This window comes from Chanodichthys erythropterus, chromosome 23 (assembly GCF_024489055.1).
Source record: "Chanodichthys erythropterus isolate Z2021 chromosome 23, ASM2448905v1, whole genome shotgun sequence".
NCBI lineage: Eukaryota > Metazoa > Chordata > Actinopteri > Cypriniformes > Xenocyprididae > Chanodichthys > Chanodichthys erythropterus.
The window spans coordinates 10,727,385-10,749,869 of record NC_090243.1 but is presented as its reverse complement, the minus strand read 5'-3'; the positions used below and the strand labels follow the sequence as shown (position 1 = coordinate 10,749,869).

Here is a 22,485-nt window from a genome sequence, read left to right as displayed (position 1 = left end):
AGCTGTTTATTATAACATTTGGTAGCCTATGTGATTTTGAGATTTATTTTGAGATATTCTTTAATACTTCCTTATAATGTGAAATTAAAATGCCTTTTGTCAAATCTCTATTAGTTTATGAGTAATATATATTTTGTAAGGTTTTTGTTGGCTTCAAAAACCTTGTGTTTCTTGCAAAATTCTTGGACCAGGGCCAAAGCTTTTGGCAGATGCAATAGGTAGGCCAGATAATTTTGTACGTTAGGTTTATGAATGCTTGTTTTGCGTTTCACAGTTATTTTACTTTTTTTAATTTAGCAGAAAAGCCTGAAATAGACTTGTTTAAATGGCTGTTTTCCAATATATTGAGACTACTTGCTGATAGTTTCACCAATGTAACCTCAAGTTTTGTTACATTAACTGCATCTTTTTTTCCTGGGCAATTTGTGTTCATGGAAGTTGAAACGTTTAATAGCTTTTTAAGGCTTTAGGGTATATTCTTGTACAGAAATAAACCTACCCTGAGAAATATCCACTGGAGTAAAACGTGTGACAACAAGCCCCGATTGAACTCCCATTTATGAATCTTTGAGTTATTCTTGTCACTTATATGGTTTATGCTACCATAGTCCTCCATAATTTTGGTTTAAACCACAGCATTAACAACACATGTGTCCAAAGTGGCCAAGTCTCATGCAAATATAGCGCCTCTATGAGCATCATTACATATTCCAGACAAATACTTGTGCATGCACTGCTTTTACAGAGTTTCTGAAGCAGGGCGAACCAGCGTGCCCTCATTAAAATGAATACGGCCGAAAGCCTTTTATCCCCGTGGGAAATAAACCGAGCGCGCGAGTCAAATTCACTTTGCCGCACCACCCACAGGAGGAGCGCGCGCCCAATTGAATCAACGCTCGCCGCTGCTTTTGGAAGCGACGTTCACTTGAGTCCCCGTGGGTACACCGCTCATTTCTCTCTGTCTTACTCTATATACCCACTAGTCCACCTCTGAAAGGTACAGGGAGAAGAAAACGAAGAGAGAAACAGGAGAGACTGCATTTGGTGCATGGCATGAAGACGCGACTGTTGGGGACCCGGTTGAGCATGGCACATTATGCCAGGATCTGAACTGAAACGGGGACCAGGTCTGGGCTTTTAGATATGGGTGTTAATAATAAGAAATGCTTACGTTTGCTGGAGTAAAGGGTTAGAAATGTGCTTGATGTCGTTCGTTGTGACGCTTTGGATGCGCAATTCTGGATGGGATGAAATCGCGTAACCGGGGGCCAAATCTAGGCGCTAAACGTGAGACCACCGATCTGAGCTCCCCAGAGCAGCGTTAAACCACATCTTCAGCCGTGTTGAGGGGGCAACCACAGAAAGTTTCGCGATGGCTCTCGTCATGGAACCTGTTAGTAAATGGAGCCCCAGTCAAGTTGTGGACTGGATGAAAGGTACGTGATGCGTTTTGGTCCCTAAACCTGCAGAGCCCATTATTTACTAACATAATGGCGCAGGATACTCATACATTTTTTGATATATCAGATCGTTTATGTTCTAGTTAGATATTCTTTATGGTTTTTTACCAAGTAGTGAAGCGTACAGGTGTCTGATGTTAATGATGGCAGCAGGGTATGAATTGTTGGTATACTTAAGTCTCTGACCAAAGGCTTGAACCCCTCAAAGGAAGCCAAACAAACCAAAAAAGTTTAACACTCAGAAAAAAGGTACAAAAGCTGGGTTCTTTGTACCTAAGGAGTGCATTTGGTACCTTAACGGTACATATTAGCAGCCTACCTAAAGTGTAGCCTACATATAGGTACCTAAAAGGAACAAAAGTGTACCTTTTGTACACCAGTGACAGCTTTCATACTTTTTTTCAGAGTGTATGTCTTTTACTTGTAACTATATGTTTGTGTATCAATTAGTTAAGTACACACAAAAGTTATTTTACAAGTTTACAAGTCAGCACTAAATAGCCGCTAGCGAGTCCTGTTTGCCTGAGGAGGTAACCATAGCAACAGTTCGCTGCTCGAGCGCTTCCCTTTAGAATCTGTATGGGATGGTACGACACAACACGATTCATGTAATTATTTATCTGTTTATTTTAGATTTACACATCTCAAACACATCGCAATAACTTTAAAGTTTTGTTTAAAATGTCTTTAAGATAGTTGACGGTTAGTTAGGGGCACTGCTGTTACAAACCTCGACAGAAAATTACTGACAGAAATTCTTTTAAAACGTCGAACACCCATTGGCTAACGCATTGGCTAACTCACATAAATCGACCAACTAACGATATTCAGCTACTTATCTATACTCACAAATAACCCGTGAACCTAAATGTAACTTTACTTCACGTAAAGGAGCTTGAACTCAGAATTAACATGACATAGCTGTGGCAATAGTGGAAATGCTAGTCACGGAGCGTCGAAAATCACCATTTCCATTAGGTATGGATTAAATTTACTGCTTTTATGAGGATATCAAATGTAATGTGAAGGAGCATCCTCTATAGTTGAAGAAGAGAAGCAGAATCTTTGTCGCGCGGAGGCGGAGGGGGCAATTACGCACCTTCTCTGCTCTCGTGGGCGTGGGCGGCGTGTCCAGATTCGTCATCAGAATAACAAATCGAGCAGTGAGTTATCGAGGTTGTATGACAGGATTCGAGTGCGTCCCGGCGGGATAATGATTCACAGATCTGTGATATAAGGCTTGTTATGATATCACTCAAAATTGTTCTTGATATCATGTCTTGGAGCTAATATGATGAAGAAACTAGAAATATGTGAGAATACAGCACCTCTGGCATGTATTTGCAAAAGATGAGGGTTATGAAAGCAGCATAATGTGCCATTTTAATAGATCTTTGCTTTGGTTCACTGGAAACCACAGATGTAACTACTAACATTGATTATTGACGGATATTGAGTTTTGGTCTCCCTCCTGAATATGTGGCCAGAGCTTTGGCTGGAACTAAATTCTGTCATTAAGTTATGGGCTAAAATTATTCAGTGTTTGTGTCTTGTCATGTGTGTGTCAATGTGATTATCTGTGAGGAACTATCAGAGAAGAAGGCCTTATCAGGAGGGATATTTGCCCTCATTTTGGATTCAAATTGTTCAGTGCAACCAGTTATTGTAATCATATTTATTGGTATGCTCTCTATCAATTTGTCTCATCATTCATCCTTTCAGATGTGTACTTAAAAGCTATAAAATCTACCTAGACACATTAGAGGCTAGGTACTGACCTTACTGTCCCAATTACAAGCATATAACCTGGAAAAGATAGAGCTGTGGAATTTTACCTGCTTGTGAAGAGCAGATTAATTTAATAGCACGACTAATGCTGCTTACAGGGAGACAGGATGTAGCTGAATCAGTCTGGTTCAGGCTAAACTGAAGTGGAGGCTTATTTGGTGTGTGTGTGTGTGTGTGTTGGAGGGGTGTATATGTACACAAGCTTTAGGTCAAACTGCATCTATGACATCTATTTTTCAGTTTGTGACTCAGAGAGTCAGTGAGTGTTTTGATCGATGCCTGTACATGCTGCGCACCCCCCAGGCCTACACATTGCACTCAGCACACCCCCTCTATGGCCCTCTCTAAATGCCATTATTAAAGTCTTGCTAATAGTGTATCGGTGCTCTGAAGGCTGCCTGGAGTGGCACAATCTCATTTACTTCAGAATCAGCAAAGCATTTGGAATAAAACGTTGAACATCTCAAACAGCTTTGTCCCTTCTCAACGACACATTAAAGTGATCATCGTGTGGACATAGGAGCAATTTCGCCCATGTCGAACACAGTCATTCATCTCAGATGCGATGATCTCTACACTGAAAAAAAGAGCAATTTTCACTTCAAAGCATTGCCATCTTATGTCTTTGCCTGTAAATTTCACAAACAATTAAAAAATAAGTAAAAGTGAAATTTTCAAGTATAAAAACTGAAATAGTAATAGTGTAGCACCATTTTTTTCTTATTGTAGAATTCAGTGTTTGGTTAACTGAGGTTAGTATATACTATTTTGTAGCAGTGTAACAATCTTTCTTTTTCTTTCCCAATACAGATTTTCTGTGATTAAAGGATTAGTTCACTTTAAAATGAAAATGACCCAAGCTTTACTCACCCTCAAGCCATCCTAGGTGTATATGACTTTCTTCTTTCAGATGAACACAATCAGAGTTATATTAATAAATATCCTGACATGTCCAAGCTTTATAATGACAGTGAATGGGAAACAACAAGTATGAAGCTCAAGAAAGTGCATCCATCCAAAGCATAACATACTCCACGCAATGCGATTGTGTAAGAAAAATATCCATATTTAACATATTTAACTAAAGTAAAATATCTAGCTTCTGCCAGACCGCCTTCTGTATTCAGCTTAGGATGTAGCGTAAGCGTTTTGAACTGCAAGAGTTTGACTCTTTCTTTGTAAGTTGAATACGGAAGGCGGTCTGGCAGAAGCTAGATATTTTACTTGTTAAATATAACTTGTTAAATATGGATATTTTTCTTACTCAAAGACATCACTTCGCTTCAGAAGGACTTTATTAACCCCCTGGAGCCGTGTGGAGTACGTTTATGGTGGATGGATGCACTTTCTTGAGCTTCGTACTCTTTGGTCCGGGGGCTGGAGCACCCACGGAAATGGTCGAGCACCCATGGAAAAATATGAGATATTCTCCATTGATTTAACCAATAAAAAAATCGTTTGGAGCTTTCAGACACGATCTTCAACCTTTTTTAATACTTTATTTAAGGCTGTTTCTATGGCGATATTTTAATGGCAAACGTCGAGAGCGCATCCAAGTGATGCGCGAGCACAAATGGCTCTGTTGTCGATCAGATCATGGATCAGATACATGCGCGCGCTCAAACTCTCCTTGCATCAGATATCAGCGAGAGCACGACTCGCGACAACACTAGGGTGACCATATGTGCCATTTTCCCAGGACACGTCCTGTCCAAATTGCCTTTTTGATCGTGAAAGTGGTCATATCGATGTGCCCCTTGAACGCGATGTCTGTGCAAGCCACTGTTTTTATTGACAGTCTTCATGCAATGCATTATCACGGTATTAAAATAAGTTGCAAAACAATTTTTGTCATAGTTTAACAGGTTTAAGAACTCTTTTTGTAATAAAACAAAAACAACTCTGACTGGAATTTTCAAACAGATTAAAATGCAAAAGAATTAGGCTATAAAGAACAACAGATAACACTTTACTCTATTTAATGCATTAACTAGATTCAGCAATAGCTACATTTGTTACAGAAAGTGTTATTCTTTGTTAATGTTAGTTTAGAAACACAACTAATCATTGTTAGTTTTATCTCAGGTCCTTTTGGAAATGTTATTAAACAGTAACTAAGAAATTAACATTAATTAATAATACTTTATTAGTATTTTTATTGTCAGTTTAGTGATAATGAATTAACATGTTAACTAATGAAGCTTTTATTGAACAATAGTTTTACTGAACAATAACAAATAATCAGAACATTTCTAATCATTAGGGCATGTTGTAGTCCAGATTAAAATATGAAAATGTTTAGGTTTGAAAATAAATAAAGTCTTTTTTAAGTATTCAGTATTTGGTGCTGTGATGAACAACACTGAGATTACAAAAAAATGAATGGCTGTTTGAAGCATTTTAAAAACTTCACTAGCACAGTTACTTTGTTTGCACGGTTTCCGGGGTAACCGCTGCACTCTGCTGTTCCATCAGCGCCCTCTGCTGTCAGAGAGGGAACGCGCACTTTCATTCAGCGCATCTCCTTCACTCGTTCCGCCATGTGCCGCATGCACGTTGGGATTGTTTACATCTGAGCACGTGTCATTTTGACGCAGAATACAGCGGTGTTGTGCATTATATACGATTGATGGGTAAAGTATTCTTAATTGGCATATAAAAAATTAATAATTGGTAATTATTATTTACGGTATTCTGAAGTGCCCACGATTACAATATCGTGCATATTCGTTATCGCGATTTATCACATTCCCGAATATCGGCACAAGTCTACTCGCAAGCCACGATTGGTCGATTATGTATAATGCACGCTATTGGTTAAATAATTTTTTAATCATTAGGCTACCAAATATGAAAACAAAACCAAAACTACATTTTATGCAACTTAGAAATCCTGGACAGGACGTGTCCTGGGAAAATGGCACATATGGTCACCCTAGACAACACTTGTGAAAATAATGTGTTTTGGGGTCGAAATTGTCATCTCGCTGCATGGAAATAATGCAAATGAACCATCCAGTTGAGGTTAATTTGAGTTAAATAAGCTAACTAGTGCTAAAACGTGTTGTTTTTGAAATCATGCAGAGGAACGTTGTGGCTCGTGTAAGTTAGTCTATAATCTATCGCTTGACTCTTCTTTCCAGGGAAATCACTAACAAAAAGTACACAAACATGTCCCTGCTCTTGATATACAAACATTAATGAACTTCTTTGAGCTTTGTGAGGAAAAAAAACTATATGAGGGCAGATTCGAACCACTGATAATTAGAGCACGGCTGGACTTCTGACTCTATTAACAAAAATTCTACCACGAGACTATCATGGATTTCAAAATTCTTTAGTATAGAATACTATATCTATAGTATAATATGGATGTAATTGTGGGGAGGGGAGGGGGTGATGTGGGGCACTGGGCACCCACCGGCAGAAACATAAATCGGCGCTTATGGTCCCGTTCACTGCCATTATAAAACTTGGATGCGTCAGGATGTTTATTAATATAACTCAGATTGTGTTCATCAGAAAGAAGAAAGTCATATACACCTAGGATAGCTTGAAGGTGAGTAAAGCTTGTGGTAATTTTAAAGTGAACTAATCCTTTTGATGACTTTTAGAGATAGTTCACCCCAAAATGAATACTCTGTCATCCTTATGTAATTCCAGACTTGTGTGTAAAATATTTTTCAAACAACATTGGACCCCACACTGTAAAAAATATCCCAGTAAAATTTACGGTAAAAAAATGGCAGCTGTGGTTGCCAGAACTTTACCGTAAAAAATACAGTAGCAACGTAAAAAAAAAAAATCTGTTAAATTTAGGGTAAAATGTATTTCATTAACTGATATAATGTTAATTTACCAACCTAATGAAGTACTAATATCTGTTTTGTACCTTTATAATACACTGACAGTAACCAAACACAGTGGTGATAAGAGTCACATGATGAATCAAAGTTCATCACAAGCAGATTTTCCACAAGCTGAGAAGGACAACACTAACAAATAGAAGGTGCACACAGTGTCATTCACACACACACACTAAACACATCATGGTAACATGCATGAAATTTTAAAAATGCAATAAACATCAATTTAACAACATTAGATGTAACATAAAACCCTAATGTACATAACTGATTAGAAAAAAAATGAGAAAAACTAAGAAGAAACAGAGTTATTTCAACGAAAATTTATCTAATGTGAAGTGTCACGCAGGGAATTGTGGGAATGTCAATTTACGTTTTTTCACTGTAAATTTTACAATGAATTGTTATTTTTCACTTCCAAAAACTGTGAATTTAACGGTATTTTACCGTAAAATTACATTAAATGTACCGTTAGATCTATTACAGTTATTCACCGTATATAGTACGGAAACTTTCTGTAAACCAATTAATAGTTTTTCACCGCAGCATTTTTACAGTCTTTTACTGTTAAAATCACTCTCATTTTTTACAGTGCATTGGCTTACATTATATGGACAAAAAAGGGCAAAACATCTTTTGTGTTGTACAGAAGAAAAAAATCATACACGGTTGGAAAAACATGAGGGTGAGTAAATTATGACAATATTCTTTTATATATGGACTATCCCTTTAAAATTTGGTTTTTGGCTTCAGAAAACTTGCCAAGAATTGTCTGGCATTCTATTTGATTCGCCTGAGATGTGGAAGCTGTCTGGGGTCTTTGAGATCAGACTGTGATTAATATGCGTTTAATAAGAGATGTGCAGCTCATAGAACAGAGATGGAGAAGGATTGTGAAGATGGAGATGATGCAAGCAAGTGAGAGAGCCAAGGCTGATTATTGGTAAATGGAGGGTTCCTAAGACTGCATTTTTAATGCTCTTGAATGAATATATTACTTTCTTCAGTCTAATTGTTGTGGTGTCTCAGAGCCATGCTGGGTCTTTTAATAAACAGCGTTTAGGGGATAAAGGATACAGAAGGAAATTTAATGGTACATCGGCCTGTATCCTGGAGACTTACAAGGTTTAACAGATCAATTTACTCTGTTCTGAAATAGCATGGCCTCAGTGCCTTGGTTAAAAGGTTACTATCAACAGATGTTGCAAACCAATGTGTTTGCTTCCGTGTATGATTTTTGTGGCATTTTAAATTATTTCTTGTTTGTTTTTGTCTTGTGTTTAAGTGTTGACTATTCATGTGATGTTCTGCTCTCCATACATTTCTCTAGCACATATTATGACATAATATTGCAATTTGCATTGAACAACCTCTTACAGATACCTAAATTTGTAATGTTGTAATGATGGCAGATTTTAAGTCATGGAAACATGACCTTTTAAGTTCACTCAAGACATTTCCTTGAAACAATTAAGCCAGCTGTTGTCTTCATGTCAGAACTTTTTAAAGATCTAACACCTCAGTGTTCAGAATGCAACAGCTGGAAACACAGCTTCAGGGTGTCTGTGGGTGTGTATGACTGCTCCTTCCTCTTGATTAGCTTTCTGACCGCAGGGCTTTAGATCTAATCAAGTTCTGTCACATCACTGTGGCCTTGCAAACTCGGATAGGCAGCAAACCTGTTCTCTCCATCTCTCTATCTCCATCTCTGACTTTCTCTTGCTCTTTTTCTTGCTCTTTCCCATATGTGCTGTGTGTATAATCATCTCTTGCGGCTACATCACTTTCCGTGAATACGGCACAAATCTCTTTTTGTTGTTATGAGAACTATTAGAAATGTTATGTAACATAAAATTGACCTTACATGAAGCTTATTTTTATTTCTTTATAATGCTGTTGACTGTATTCATCCATCTTAACCATGCAGGCCCTATTTTGTATGATTCAGGCCCTATTTGTGGAAAGTGCCATGTATCTGCAATCCGGGCCAACATGGAGGACCGTCTCTGATGCCAATGCCTCCATCTCTGTAAAGATTAGGGTGGAGCACTTTGGCTGAACTAGAACCAGCATCTGTGGTTTCCCAGTTAGACTGTGGTCCTGGTCTTGCTGTGCTTTTGTGGCTTGTGGTTTTACTGAGAGGCAGCACTTCTTTAGATAGAGACATTGCCTCAGAGGAGCGTTCAATATAACCAAGCGAGAAGCGACGCTGGGAGCTGTGCACTGGAGCCTATAAATGTGCTGACGGACCATTCAAGTCCTGAATCACCTACTGAGATATTTTGGTATCAGAATCAATTCGGCTGAGAATCGTTCATCACACGGATGCCTTTGATGAATAGTGATAACTTTTTATAGCTCGTTAGACTTTGTTGTGATCAATTAAATATCCACTTTGTTTCAGATTTTTTTCCCTTTTCTTTTGAAAAATAAAAATAATTTTAAAAATATTTTTAAAATATATGACACAATTTTCTTCTACAGCTTCTGTGCAGTCAAAATGATTTTCCGCAATGCATTATAATTTGCATTGTAAAAAGTGCTATATAAATAAATGCAACTTGACTTGATATTTGTGTAATAAATTATTAAATAATAATCATGTATTATTATAGATAGAAAATATTATTTTAACATAATGTAAATAATGAAATTAAATGAAATTCAATTCAATTCAGTTATCAACATACAGAATATAAAGCTATATAAAAAAGTGGGAAACTCAAATTCCTTAAATTCGTTTGGATTTTCTTTGCAAAAACAAACTTGTATGTTTCTGTAATATATTATTGATGATAATAATAATAATAATTTATATTAAAAATCATTTAAAAATTCTGATTGGATGTTGTTGTGCTTTGTCTCTTAAAATTTCTTTGAAAATTCTTTTGGATTTTCTTTGCAAAAATAAAACTTGTATGTTTCTGTAATATGTTATTGATAATAATAATAATAATTTATATTAAAAATCATTAAAAAATCTGATTGGATGTTGTGCTTTGTCTTGGATTTTCCCTCAAATTCCTTTGAAAATTCTTTTGGAATTCCTTTGCAAAAACAAAACTGTATGTTTATGTAATATATTATTGATAATAATAATAATAATAATAATAATAATTTATACTTAAAAAAATCTGATTGGCTGTTGTGCTTTGTCTCGGATTTTTCCTCAAATTCCTTTGAAAATTCTTTTGGAAATTCTTTGCAAAAACAAAACTTGTATGTTTCTGTAATATATTATTGATAATAATAATAATAATAATAATAATTTTTATATATAAAAAAAATCTGATTGGCTGTTGTGCTTTGTCTCAGACTTTTCCTCAAATTCCTTCGAAAATTATTTTGGAATTTCTATGCAAAAACAAAACTTGTATGTTTCTGTAATGTAATGATAATAATAATAATAATAATAATAATAATTTATATAAAAAAATTAATATATATCAACTCTTTCCTTTAAAATTCTTTGGAAAACTGAAACTGTAATATATTTTTGTAATATATTAGTAAATATAATAATACAAATAATATTTTTGTTATTATTAATAATAATAATAATAAATAGTTATTTTTCTATTATTATTGTTAAATTAATAATTTGATCTATTAATATTATTATGAATAATAAATAAAAAGAGAAACAAATGAAATGATTCAGTGACATATAGGAATATTGTGGATAGAAAAATCAGAGAAGCTGCATGCAGCAGTATATCATGCCTGTCTATAAGAAAACAATTGAGATATTAAAGAGACCCCCCCCACCCCCACCACCACCCCTTTGGCTGCTACATGCTCATAGATCTAACGATTATACATAATTCAAAACCCTTCAAGAATTTCAACTCGTTCACTTTGAACAAGAAAACCTGAACTCATTTTCCTTTCCGGAATTCTCCACTTAAACTTTTTTTTTAACAAACGAGCAGAAGAATCGCAACTTCAGCTGAAATATCTTGACAGAAAGATGAAAGACCACGTTACGGCACGGCTCTCTCGCTCCACTACACACCCCGTAATTGATTGTCATGTAGGAAGGTGCATTAGCTGCTTTTTGTGACGTTTGCCTGAAATGACACGCTGTCGTTTAGTGGCGTTCAGCTCAGAATGGTTAGGTTTGATACTTTCTGACAGTTTATTAGGCTAATGTTGGTGTACTTGAGTGGAAAATGTATAGCACGCACTTATGGAGGTAGTCGGAGCATATGTACTCGCACACACGTGTATCGGGCTCTCCATGTAAGGCATTCTGGGGATTCCAGGCCTGTCTCCGGGGTGTGTCCTAAGGGAACACATGAATATTGTATTTCATATGACATGTGGCAGAGCTGGGGAGGATTGACTGCGTGCGTGTGTGACAGAAATACAGAAATGGTAGAGAGCGAGAGGAAGAAAGCGAGGTTAAAGACCTTTGAATAATAATACATACACACACGCAGAGCTTTAGCACTGCGTCCTGGGCTGCAGCTTCAAGGGGCGGGTGTGTGGGTGTGTGGCTTGGCTCAGGGCGACTCTTCCCTCCTGTGAAAAAGTGTAAAAGTGTGTTTGTGTGCTGTCAGTGGGTGTAAAGGGTGTGAGTCATCTCTGAATCACTTTATAGAACTGAAGAGCCGCAGTATAGAGAGAAATATTCAGCAAAACACTCCAGAAAGGTAGCAATACAGTATGTACTCAGGAGGAGACTGTACACTCTGAGCTGTATCCTGTCTGCCAGAGCTCACATTTTTCTGGATGGTGATCTTAAGGTTGTCTGTAGTTTATAAGGAATGAAACCACAACAACTCTTCAGAGGCCGCCCCAAAAAGTCATGAATCAAACAGGCCAAGAGCTGCAGAGTTTTACTGATGGTAGGAAAACAGATTCGCTTGAACAATTGTTTCGTGTCTGCAGGGAGTAGAGCATCTGTTAGGAGACAAACTGGGTGGGAAACACCTGGGCTTCTCTGCTGATGCCCTGGATTCAGATCATTACTCAAGAGTCAGTACCTGAGAGGAAACTGGCTTTTAAAGGCGGCTGATGCGAAAATGGGACTCGTGATCATGTGTTGCTGCTTGGGAGCTGTTGTAAACAACCAGGTAGATAGGAGAACAGAAATGTTGTTGAGTCTGTGAGAGTCAGGTTTGTTGTCATTATTGTAGGAAAAAAAAAGTGGCAAATGAGATTTTAAAGGCCAATTCACACTGCACCGACCAATGCCGACATCCACCAGATTACATGTCAGTTCTCAGACGTTCCACAACCTAACAAACGCAGATTGAACATGAAAACAAGCACTAAACCCAACAAATGTTTCTGTTACTGTTAGTCGCCGTCTGTTGGTGCAGTGTGACTTGGCCTTAATATATTCTGACTGCAAAATGAAGACAAAATGTCTACTTCTCAGATTTTTTTTTTCCGAGAAAAATACCCCAGTAATCTTGTCTATGTGTTCTATAAAGTTACAAAAGAGAGCTCAACAACATCTCAGATGATACAAAGATTTGCAATCAGAAGTCAGGGATCTAAACATGAGCTCAAATGTTTCTTGTCAAATTCTTCTCGTCCATATTCTTAGGAGAAACAACTGCGAATATAGGGATAATATTAACAAAATTTGAGTATGTAGATGTGTTTGGTGAATTTGGACAATTTAGCTTTTAAAAATATAAAGCATTTTTGGATTTGTTTGGTTGACTGAGTGAGATTTGAAGATCAAGTCAGTGAAATTATTTGATCCATTACTGCGCGAGACTATAGTGTGACGAGATTTCTTGTCGAGGCGAAAAGTAGTCTCTTGATATTGCCATGACAGAGTGGTTAGGATGATTAGGAAAGAATATGCCACCGCTACCTTTACATTGCGCCTCCACTGTCGTTTTGCTTTGTATTTAAATAAAAAACATTTAATTCAGTCGGATAATGGTCGCCGCCACTCCATATTCACACAGTACGCGCGATCACTGAAAGTGAAAGTAAACGCGAGCGCGCATTTGATGTCAATACCCCGCATTTTGAAAGCGGCTCCCTGATGCATGCAAATATCTCCCAATATGAAAGCTATTTTAGGCTGGCCAGTGTAGTTGTAACCTCTCTTAGCTCTGTACTAAAGAAAAATTTGGTGTTATTTGCACTTTGAATATTGAGAGAGTGCAATTATGGTTGCACTTATTGTAAAGTGTTACCATAAAAACGAATAACAGTTTACAGGTTTCATTTGTTAACATTAGTTTATGCACTGTGAACTATCATGAACTAACAATGAATGACTATTTTTATTAACTAACATTAACAAAGATTAATAAATACTGTAGCAAAGATATTGCTCATTGTTAGTTGATGTTGGTTAATACATTAATGTTAATAAATGAGACCTTATTGTAAAGTGTAACCATTTTTATTCATACTGTTTTTTATTTCTATGATCAGTTTGGGGAAAGGAGTTCAGTTAGGAGGTCAAAAGTTGTAGAAGCTCATAAATCAAGTACAGTAAGGTCTGAAGAGACTGAAATCATACAGATGAGAAGTCAGTCAGTTGAGTTAGTGGCAAAACCTTTTACAGTACTTGAGTATTGATGTATTTTACTGCATATGATAATTCATACTCAGAAAGTAGAACTGAAATGACATTCATTACAAGATGATTAGTTAAAACATTTCAAATACACCTGCAGAATATTTTTTCTAGTCATGTATTTCACCATTGAGGATTTCTTAAAAATAGTGTGTAAAAATCTTGTCTCGTGAACTCAATCTCGAGTCTCGTCTCTTCTCGTGAGATACCAGTCTCATCACACCCCTACTAGTTGGTACTTCAATGAAACCTAATTGAGAAGTTTTAGAAATGGTTACCGCAAGTATATTCTTTCCCATGCACTGAAACGTACACTCATCTAGAAAGAGTATTCCCATTTTTTTTCCTGTTTTTATTGCAAGGATAGTGAACAGGGGGCAGTTGTGGTTAGGGGTGGACCCGAATATTTGATTTTTCCAATATTCGTTCCCTGGGTTGGTATTCGATTTTCAATTTTTGGATTCGAATATTCGAATATTTTAATTATTTTTTCCGCACACCTGGCATCCCCCTCGCAAAACAGTTCTCATTCAGGCTTGAATGTTTACACTATAAAATCTGGCAAAATACAATACTCTTTTTTTTTTTTTTTTTTTTTTTCTTTTTTTACAATTATCGGTAACACTTTACAATAAGGTTCATTAATTAACATTAATTAACTACATTAGTTAACATGAACTAATAATGAACTGCACTTATACAGCATTTATTAATCTTTGTCAATGTTAATTTCAACATTTACTAATATGTTATTAAAATCTTGTTAACATTAGTTAATGCACTGTGAACTAACATGAACAAACAATGAACAACTGTATTTTCATTCACTAATGTTAACAAAGATTAACAAATTCAGTAACAAATGTATTGCTCACGGTTAGTTCATATTAGTTAATACATTAACTAATGTTTAATTGATGAACCTTATTGTAAAGTATTACCCAATTATCTTATATAGCCTGGCCGTTTTTAATAGGATGGACAGTTGAAGGAAAATGTTAGGCTTCTTTATTGAAAGTATTGCTCTTAACAGACCTGCGTTTTATATCACTAGTGCAGTGTCCTGACGCTTTATTCCCCATGAAACGTGTGTAACTGTCCGTCGCAAATGTTATGCCGTCCACAGCGTTACTTAATAAAGAAAATAACTTTAAATGAGCAACAGAAAAACTGCAATATCCTGCATATATAACTTTAAATATGTAGAGGATGGGTTACCATACCTGGCCTTCACATGTCACTTTCTCTCTCCCTTTTCAGATGACAGGAAACAATCAGGAGATGAGGAGGGATTGGGATTGGGAATTGACTCAAACTACATTTTTATGACAGACACAGGTTATAAACGCAAGTTAGAGCATGTGAAACTGTAAAACCAAACAAGCACCTACTGTATAATGTAACCGCTAGCATGTTACTTTTGAAGACCATAGGCATCTCAAGAACTATACACAAAGAGCCAGTTATATTTTGTTCACAGCCACAGAAAAGAAACCATTCTGGAATAGTGTGTTCATTTTGTTGTGGAAGACTGTATTTATGAACAATTCACTGTTGGTCCAAGCTCTTCAGCTCCTACTTTAGCAGAAGCTTGTGGACCGGCTCTGCACAGCTGGATGGCTCATTTTAAGACAGGGTTTATTTAACTGATGAATTTCTCATCTCCAGAAGTCCCCTATGGCTTTGAGATTAAGTGATGGCAAGGACGATTTAGTGGTGGACACACACACACATATTAAGATCCTCATCGCAGGTGAGAACGACGAAAAGCCTGTGTAGGAGTTCACAGCTGATTCATGGGTATTCTTATTCCATCCTTTTGCAATCTGTATTCATGTTTCTTTTCAGGGACATTACACCTTTTAGTAATCGTAAGGCTATATTCACACTGCAAGCCTTAGTGCTTATTGCTCAGAGCCGTAATTTTGTTTGATTGGCCACATTATTTTTTAAATGTGGCCAAAATAAGATTTAAGTGTGAACTGGTCACGGCTCTTGCCAAAAGGCATGCAGCACGCTGTCATAAGGAAGTAAACATGTCATGGTCATGGAGGCCATTAATTTATAAGGTGATGTAGGCCTACCACGGAAGCCAGTGAATTTGAGTGCAGGCGATAAGGAGGATGAAGACGAGGATTGAGCACTAAGACTTGCAGTGTGAACCAAGACTAAAAGTAGCAATGCTAACTTGACTATTCAATTGCGTGACAGTAGCTTAGCGTATATTTTCCATAAACAAGCTAACTTTCCCCAACAAGTATCCTTGTATCTTACCAAGCCGTTACATCATTGTTTTCTGTCGATATATTATGTACACAACATTAAAACCAAGCAAACTCTCTTATGTGGCTTTCAAAATTCTGATTCATTTTAGTGAATAGGTTTGTTCGAATGATTCATATACCCCTGGTTGCAAGTCTAGTCCTAGACTAAAATGCATGTTTGCGCTGTTTTAACTGAAAGCAGCATGCACTGACATATCTTAAAATATGATAGTGCCATTGTTTGTCTCAGGATGCACACCAGTAATGTTGAATTGAACTAAGGCCTAATCCTGGCTTAATTGAAGCCCTGTCTGTGAAACCAGACCTAAATGAATTTGTAATCAATTAATCAATTTTGAGGCATTTTTATGTTTTGTAGCCAAATCACTTTGTATTTGATTCATTTACATAAATCAGTGTGTTTTCTAGTTTTATTAATTAGTACATTTAGTAGTATTATAGTATTAAATTTACTATCAGATAGTAAATTTTCCAGTTGTCACTGTGATCTATTGTTTTTATGCAAGAATGTGTATGTATATATATATATATATATATATATATATATATATATATATATATATATATATAAATTCATTACTCTAGTCTTCAGTGTCACATGATCCTGCAGAAATCCGAAGAACAGGCGAATCTCAACATAACACCGACTGTTACGTAACAGTCGGGGTGTACGCCCCCAATATTTGCATATGCCAGCTCATGTTCAAGCATTGGACAAGGGCAGGGCGTCTGGATGTGCGCAGCTGAATCATCAGACTAGGTAAGCAAGCAAGAACAATAGCTAAAAATGGCAGATGGAGCAATAATAACTGACATGATCCATGATATCATGATATTTTTAGTGATATTTGTAAACTGTCTTTCTAAATGTTTCGTTAACATGTTGCTAATGTACTGTTAAATGTGGTTAAAGTTACCATTGTTTCTTACTGTATTCACGGAGACAAGAGCCGTCGCTATTTTCATTTTTAAATACTTGCAGTCTGTATAATTCATAAACACAACTTCATTCTTTATAAATCTCTCCAACAGTGTGTAATGTTAGCTTTAGCCACGCAGCACAGCCTCAAACTCATTCAGAATCAAATGTAATACATCCAAATAAATACTATACTTACATGATCCGATGTATGAAAGCAGCAGGCATGACAAATATCTTGTAAAGATCCATTTTGAGGGTTATATTAGCTGTGTAAACTGTGTTTTTGCTGTTTAAGGCAAGCACGAGCTCCGGGGGAGGGGAGCACAAGAATTAAAGGGGCCGCAACCTATATATCGGTGCATAGTTAATGATGCCCCAAAATAGGCAGTTAAAAAAATTAATTAAAAAAATCTACGAGGTATTTTGAGCTGAAACTTCACAGACACATTCAGGGGACACCTTAGACTTACACTACATCTTTTAAAAAGAAGTTCTAGGGCACCTTTAAATAAATATTCAACAAGTGTAAATAAAGTGCCTGACGGGTATTCAGTAGTGGGAAAAAGTGTTTAACAGGTAGGGATAGGAGTAGGTGTAGGGCAGGACTATAAATACAGGGAGAAGTAATGTGGCGCACCATGTAATGTAGCATCCATTTTTGATTTTGATAAATATAATCATATACACTGAATATGTTGTTATTTTTGCACACTACCATGACGCATCCAAATGAATGCACTATCTCTGCATTTTATGCAGATTTTTATTCTAGCCCTCCGCCTCCCGAGCACCACCTGCCTAGATCTGCTACAAGGGTGTCTCCCTCTCTTTCTAGCAGCAGCATGTTTTCATGCATTTTATGTTCCGAGCATTTAGCAGAACCTAAATTGTACTTGCTCTGCAGCAGCAGCAGCAACGTAACAGATCTAGTCCGTAAAGACCAAACCTATGTACGTTCTATTTACATTAATACAATCTTTTACAAATTATCCCAAGAGTTTGTCATTGTTGTTTTTTAAAAGTGTAGCTTTAGATTAGTTTAACTTCTTTAAATTATAGGTAACTTGTAACTTGTAAATCATTGTAGTTACCCCATCACAGCTATCTGTAAACCATTAAATCGCAGGAAAGCACTTTGAGTTTCCCATGATCCTTTGAGCACTTTGTGCCCTTGAACGGTTGTCACGACAACCCTTTCAGTGGTCACCATGTCTGCATAATGCACAGCACAGCTACCAGAAATAAGGTGAAGAATGAAGATTGATAAAATATAGAGAGAAGAGCACAAATAAATGACATTGCTTAGACTCCGTCTGCGAGAGTTGGGAAGGTTCAGAATATCCGTAACTCTAGAGCTTTTTACCAGATCGTTTTATCTATCATTCAATGACGGGAAGCCGGGGAGGTGTTTAATGCATGTCATATTTTAAGTGCTCAGGCTAAGCTTTTTTCTTTATATCCTTTTGGCCCATTTTTCTGGCTTTTTCTCTCTCTCCCTGCATTTTTACTGTGCTACCTGTCAGAGGAGGAGGCCATGTGCAATGAATAATGCACTATAACAGAGTGAGGCTGTTCTAATACTTCTGTACGAGTGAGTGTGTGCAGAGAGGGAGTGAGATAGGTGTCTGTTCAGGACAGAATATATGATCTGTATTTAATCTCTCAGATTTGTTAATAAATCCACAATAGTGATGAATTAATGGCACACTGCTTGAGTGTAAACAGGAGGCACATCTGCTGCCTTCACTGCTGTTCCATGTGTGTGATCATTTGAGTGTGTATTTTCTCTGCTCTTCCCTGTATATTAGGATGGAACAATATATCTGTGGAACTAAAACAGTATATTTCTGTCTTCTTTATGGTACAACAAATTAAATTCTTTAATAATATGTTTCTAAAGGGTTTTCATCAATTAAAAAAACAAACAAGTTGATTAACTAAAAAAAAGGAACATATTTAAAGGGTTAGTTCACCTAAAAATGAAAATTTAGTCATTAATTACTCACCCTCATGTCGTTCCACACCCGCAAGACCTTCTTTCATCTTCAGAACACAAATTAAGATCTTTTTGATTAAAATCTGATGGCTCAGTGAGGCCTGCATTGCCAGCTAGATCATTTCCTTTTTCCTGCCTATTTTGGGGCATCATTAACTATGCGCAGATATATAGGTTGCGGCCCCTTTAAATCTCCCGCTCCCCCGCCCCAGAGCTCGCGCTTGCCTTGAACAGCATAAACACAGTTCACACAGCTAATATAACCCTCAAATGGATCTTTACAAGATGTTCGTCATGCATGCTGTATGCATACATCAGATCATGTGAGTATAGTATTTATTTGGATGTTTACATTTGATTCTGAATGAGTTTGAGGCTGTGCTGCGTGGCTAAAGCTAACATTACACACTGTTGGAGAGATTTATAAAGAATGAAGTTGTGTTTATGAATTATACAGACTGCAAGTTTTTAAAAATGAAAATAGCTACGGCTCTTGTCTCCGTGAATACAGTAATAAACTATGGTAACTTTAACCACATTTAACAGTACATTAGCAACATGCTAACGAAACATTTAGAAAGACAATTCACAAATATCACTAAAAATATCATGATATCATGGATCATGTCAGTTATTATTGCTCCATCTGCCATTTTTCGCTATTGTTCTTGCTTGCTTACCTAGTCTGATGATTCAGCTGTGCACATCTAGACATTCTGCCCTTGTCTAATGCCTCGATCATGGGCAGGCATATGCAAATATTGGGGGCGTACACCCCGACTGTTACATAACAGTCGGTGTTATGTTGAGATTCACCTGTTCTTCAGAAGTCTTTTAAACAAATGAGATTTATATAACAAAGGAGGAAACAATGGAGTTTGAAACTCAGTGTATGTCTTTTCCATGTACTGAACTCTAGTTATTCAACTATGCCAATATAAATTCAATATTTAATTCTAGGGCACCTTTAAAACAGTTCATGTTACTACTGTGGTTAAACCTTGATTCTAAAAAGCGACGAGAATATTTTTTGTGCACCAAAAAAACAAAACAAAATAACGACTTTATTCAACAATATCTAGTGATGGGCGATTTCAAAACACTGCTTCATGAAGCTTCGAAGCTTTACGAATCTTTTGTTTCGAATCAGTGGTTCACACCGCCAAATTTTCAGTAAACAAGACTTTGTTACGTCATAAGTGATTTGAAATTTCAATGGTTCACGTGACTTTGGCAGTTTGACATGCGCTCCGAACCACTGATTCGAAAAAGATTCGTAAAGCTTCGAAGTTTCATGAAGCAGTGTTTTGAAATCGCCCTTCACTAGATATTGTTGAATAAAGATGCTTTTTTTATTTATTTTTTTGGTGCACTATGGCACATAATGGCATACCATACAAAAGTTTGGTGTTTGCATGATTTTTTTTTAGAGAGAAATTAATACTTTTATTTGCAAGAATGCATTAAATCGATCAAAAGTGACAATAAAGACTTTTTACAATATTGTTATAAAAGATTTCATAATTACCCTATGTAAACCTCGCTTCAGACCAATATGATATCAGTCCGCTTCAGCTATGTGTATATTTAATCTGAATCAGGTCAGTAACTAGTTGGCATGTCTGCTCTTCCTATGTACAGAATTTATACAAGTACAAATCCTTTCAAATGTGCTCATGTGAGTAGCCTTTATATAGCCTAGTTCTGTTGTGTTTGTTTTATGTTTGTTCTGAAAATAGACATGACTTTCTTTTCCTCACCAGAATTCCTCCACAACTTGCAACATTCTACAACAACATTTGGAGGCAATAAATACTACATTAAAGCAATTCTAAGATACCATTCTATGTGTGTTGTGCGTACTTAAAGCCTGTCAATCACCCTCAGGCTGAATAATGCAAGGACACTGGACCTCTGCCAAAAGTGTATCAGTCTGCATATGTTCAGCGATTAGAGTATAAATCTTATAACATGTTTATCATAAACTAGCGCTAAGACCCAGAATCTGCCCTACATAAATTTACGGTCCGGAGCCGCTACTGGTAAAAATAAATAATGGCTATGAGTATCAGCCAAAATGTCTTTATTGGTGCAACTAGGATCGTTGCTTGAGTTCATAGGCCTGGGAAGAAATTTTTAAGGGCCTTGTCACAGGGCCCAAATGTCTTCCCTCTGATGACGGCCATAGGTACATTACCAAGATTTACATTGGGCTTTCACGTTCCCTCTCTACCCTTTTTTCATTCTTTCCTTTCTAAATCTCATCCTGTTGCCCACACATCATTATTAACCACATTAACTAACAATTAACTGTTCGCTGCACCTGTCCAGTATGTCAATCAGAGCCACAGCATCAGCAGAAGTTAGTCATCACGCTCATTTCAAGATTCTCATCTTCAGCCGTACCTTCCACATTAAATTCAGACCTGGGATCACCAACTAATTATATAACAACTGAAAGACTTGCTTACTAATGAGTCAGATATTGTTTAGCAGTAATGACAGCTATTGTTATTCTTGCTGTCTTGGCCAATGAGTTTTGGCCCGTCCTGTTAATGAGCTGGATGATGATGGTTGCTTTAGATTTAATTATTAGAGGGCCGCTTGTGAGATTTAAGAAGAGTTCCTGTGACCTTCCCTATTACAAACACTATCATAAACACATGCTGTAAGCAAAATATGTAAATCCTGCAGTTACGTACATTGTGTCGAGCAGCAGCTGTTCGGAGAGCACGGCTGCTGTGAGACGTGCCGTTGGGCAACAGAATGTCCAAGACTGACAAATGCAGTCCAACAAGTGTGTGTCACTATGGAGCGAGTGTGTGTCGTCACCTGTTTGATGGTGACAGTTGTGAATGGTGGTGTTTTCGAAACTTGCTAGATCCTTCACTCTTTATTAGTCTATTTCTCTGTATTTATAGCCTTTATAGTCACATCTATCCTGTACAGCTGACAGTAGCTTTATTATTTTGATTTATGTGTGCATCCTATCGGTGTTCAGAGGCTTTACCGTAGACAGTGCAGCAATCATTTCTGATTTGATTTAGGATGGTTTTGATTCTGGACACAGAGCTTTGCTGATATACACTCAAGAAGAAAGATTTCTACATAACCTTCTGTCAGGCACTATATAATGTATATAGAACATTTTAGGGGTTGGGATTGTTTTATAGATTTTGTTTTAATTCATTTTCAATTTTAATTACATTTTATTAATTAAACAGCTCATAAAATGCTTTATCAATAGAAAAAAAGTAATTTAATTAAACATGAAAGTATTTTGCAGTCATTTAAAGTGTAGCTTCACCTCGCTTTATCTTGCTACAATGTCAGTAGTATATTTAAATGAATGTTTACTTGTTGTCTCTGTTACCTGGGCTGAGAAATTCACATTTATTTGTGAACAAAACTTTGCTGAATGGTGCAAAATGTGTCATCAGGCAGACTTTTGACAGCTTTCATGAAAACTACAAATACTTCCGCATTTTTGTATCCCTGCCCACAGACAGTCGAATCGACTGAGTGTTATTAAAGTGCACCTATTATGCTATTTGAAAGTTTTCTAATTTTGGTTTGGAGGTCTCCTACAGCAGGTTTACATGCATCAAAGGTCAA

General features: G+C 36.7%; 1 protein-coding gene across 1 annotated transcript in view; it reads left to right on the top strand.

Moving 5' to 3' along the window:
- The first annotated feature begins 1,340 nt into the window (after window positions 1-1,340).
- Window positions 1,341-22,485, top strand: part of cnksr2a (connector enhancer of kinase suppressor of Ras 2a) — a 100,267-nt gene continuing 79,122 nt past the window's right edge. Inside the window, exon 1 of the mRNA XM_067377746.1 lies at window positions 1,341-1,436. Coding sequence (XP_067233847.1) covers window positions 1,373-1,436 — 64 coding nt within the window. The 5' untranslated portion in view covers window positions 1,341-1,372. The remainder of the gene's footprint in view (window positions 1,437-22,485) is intronic.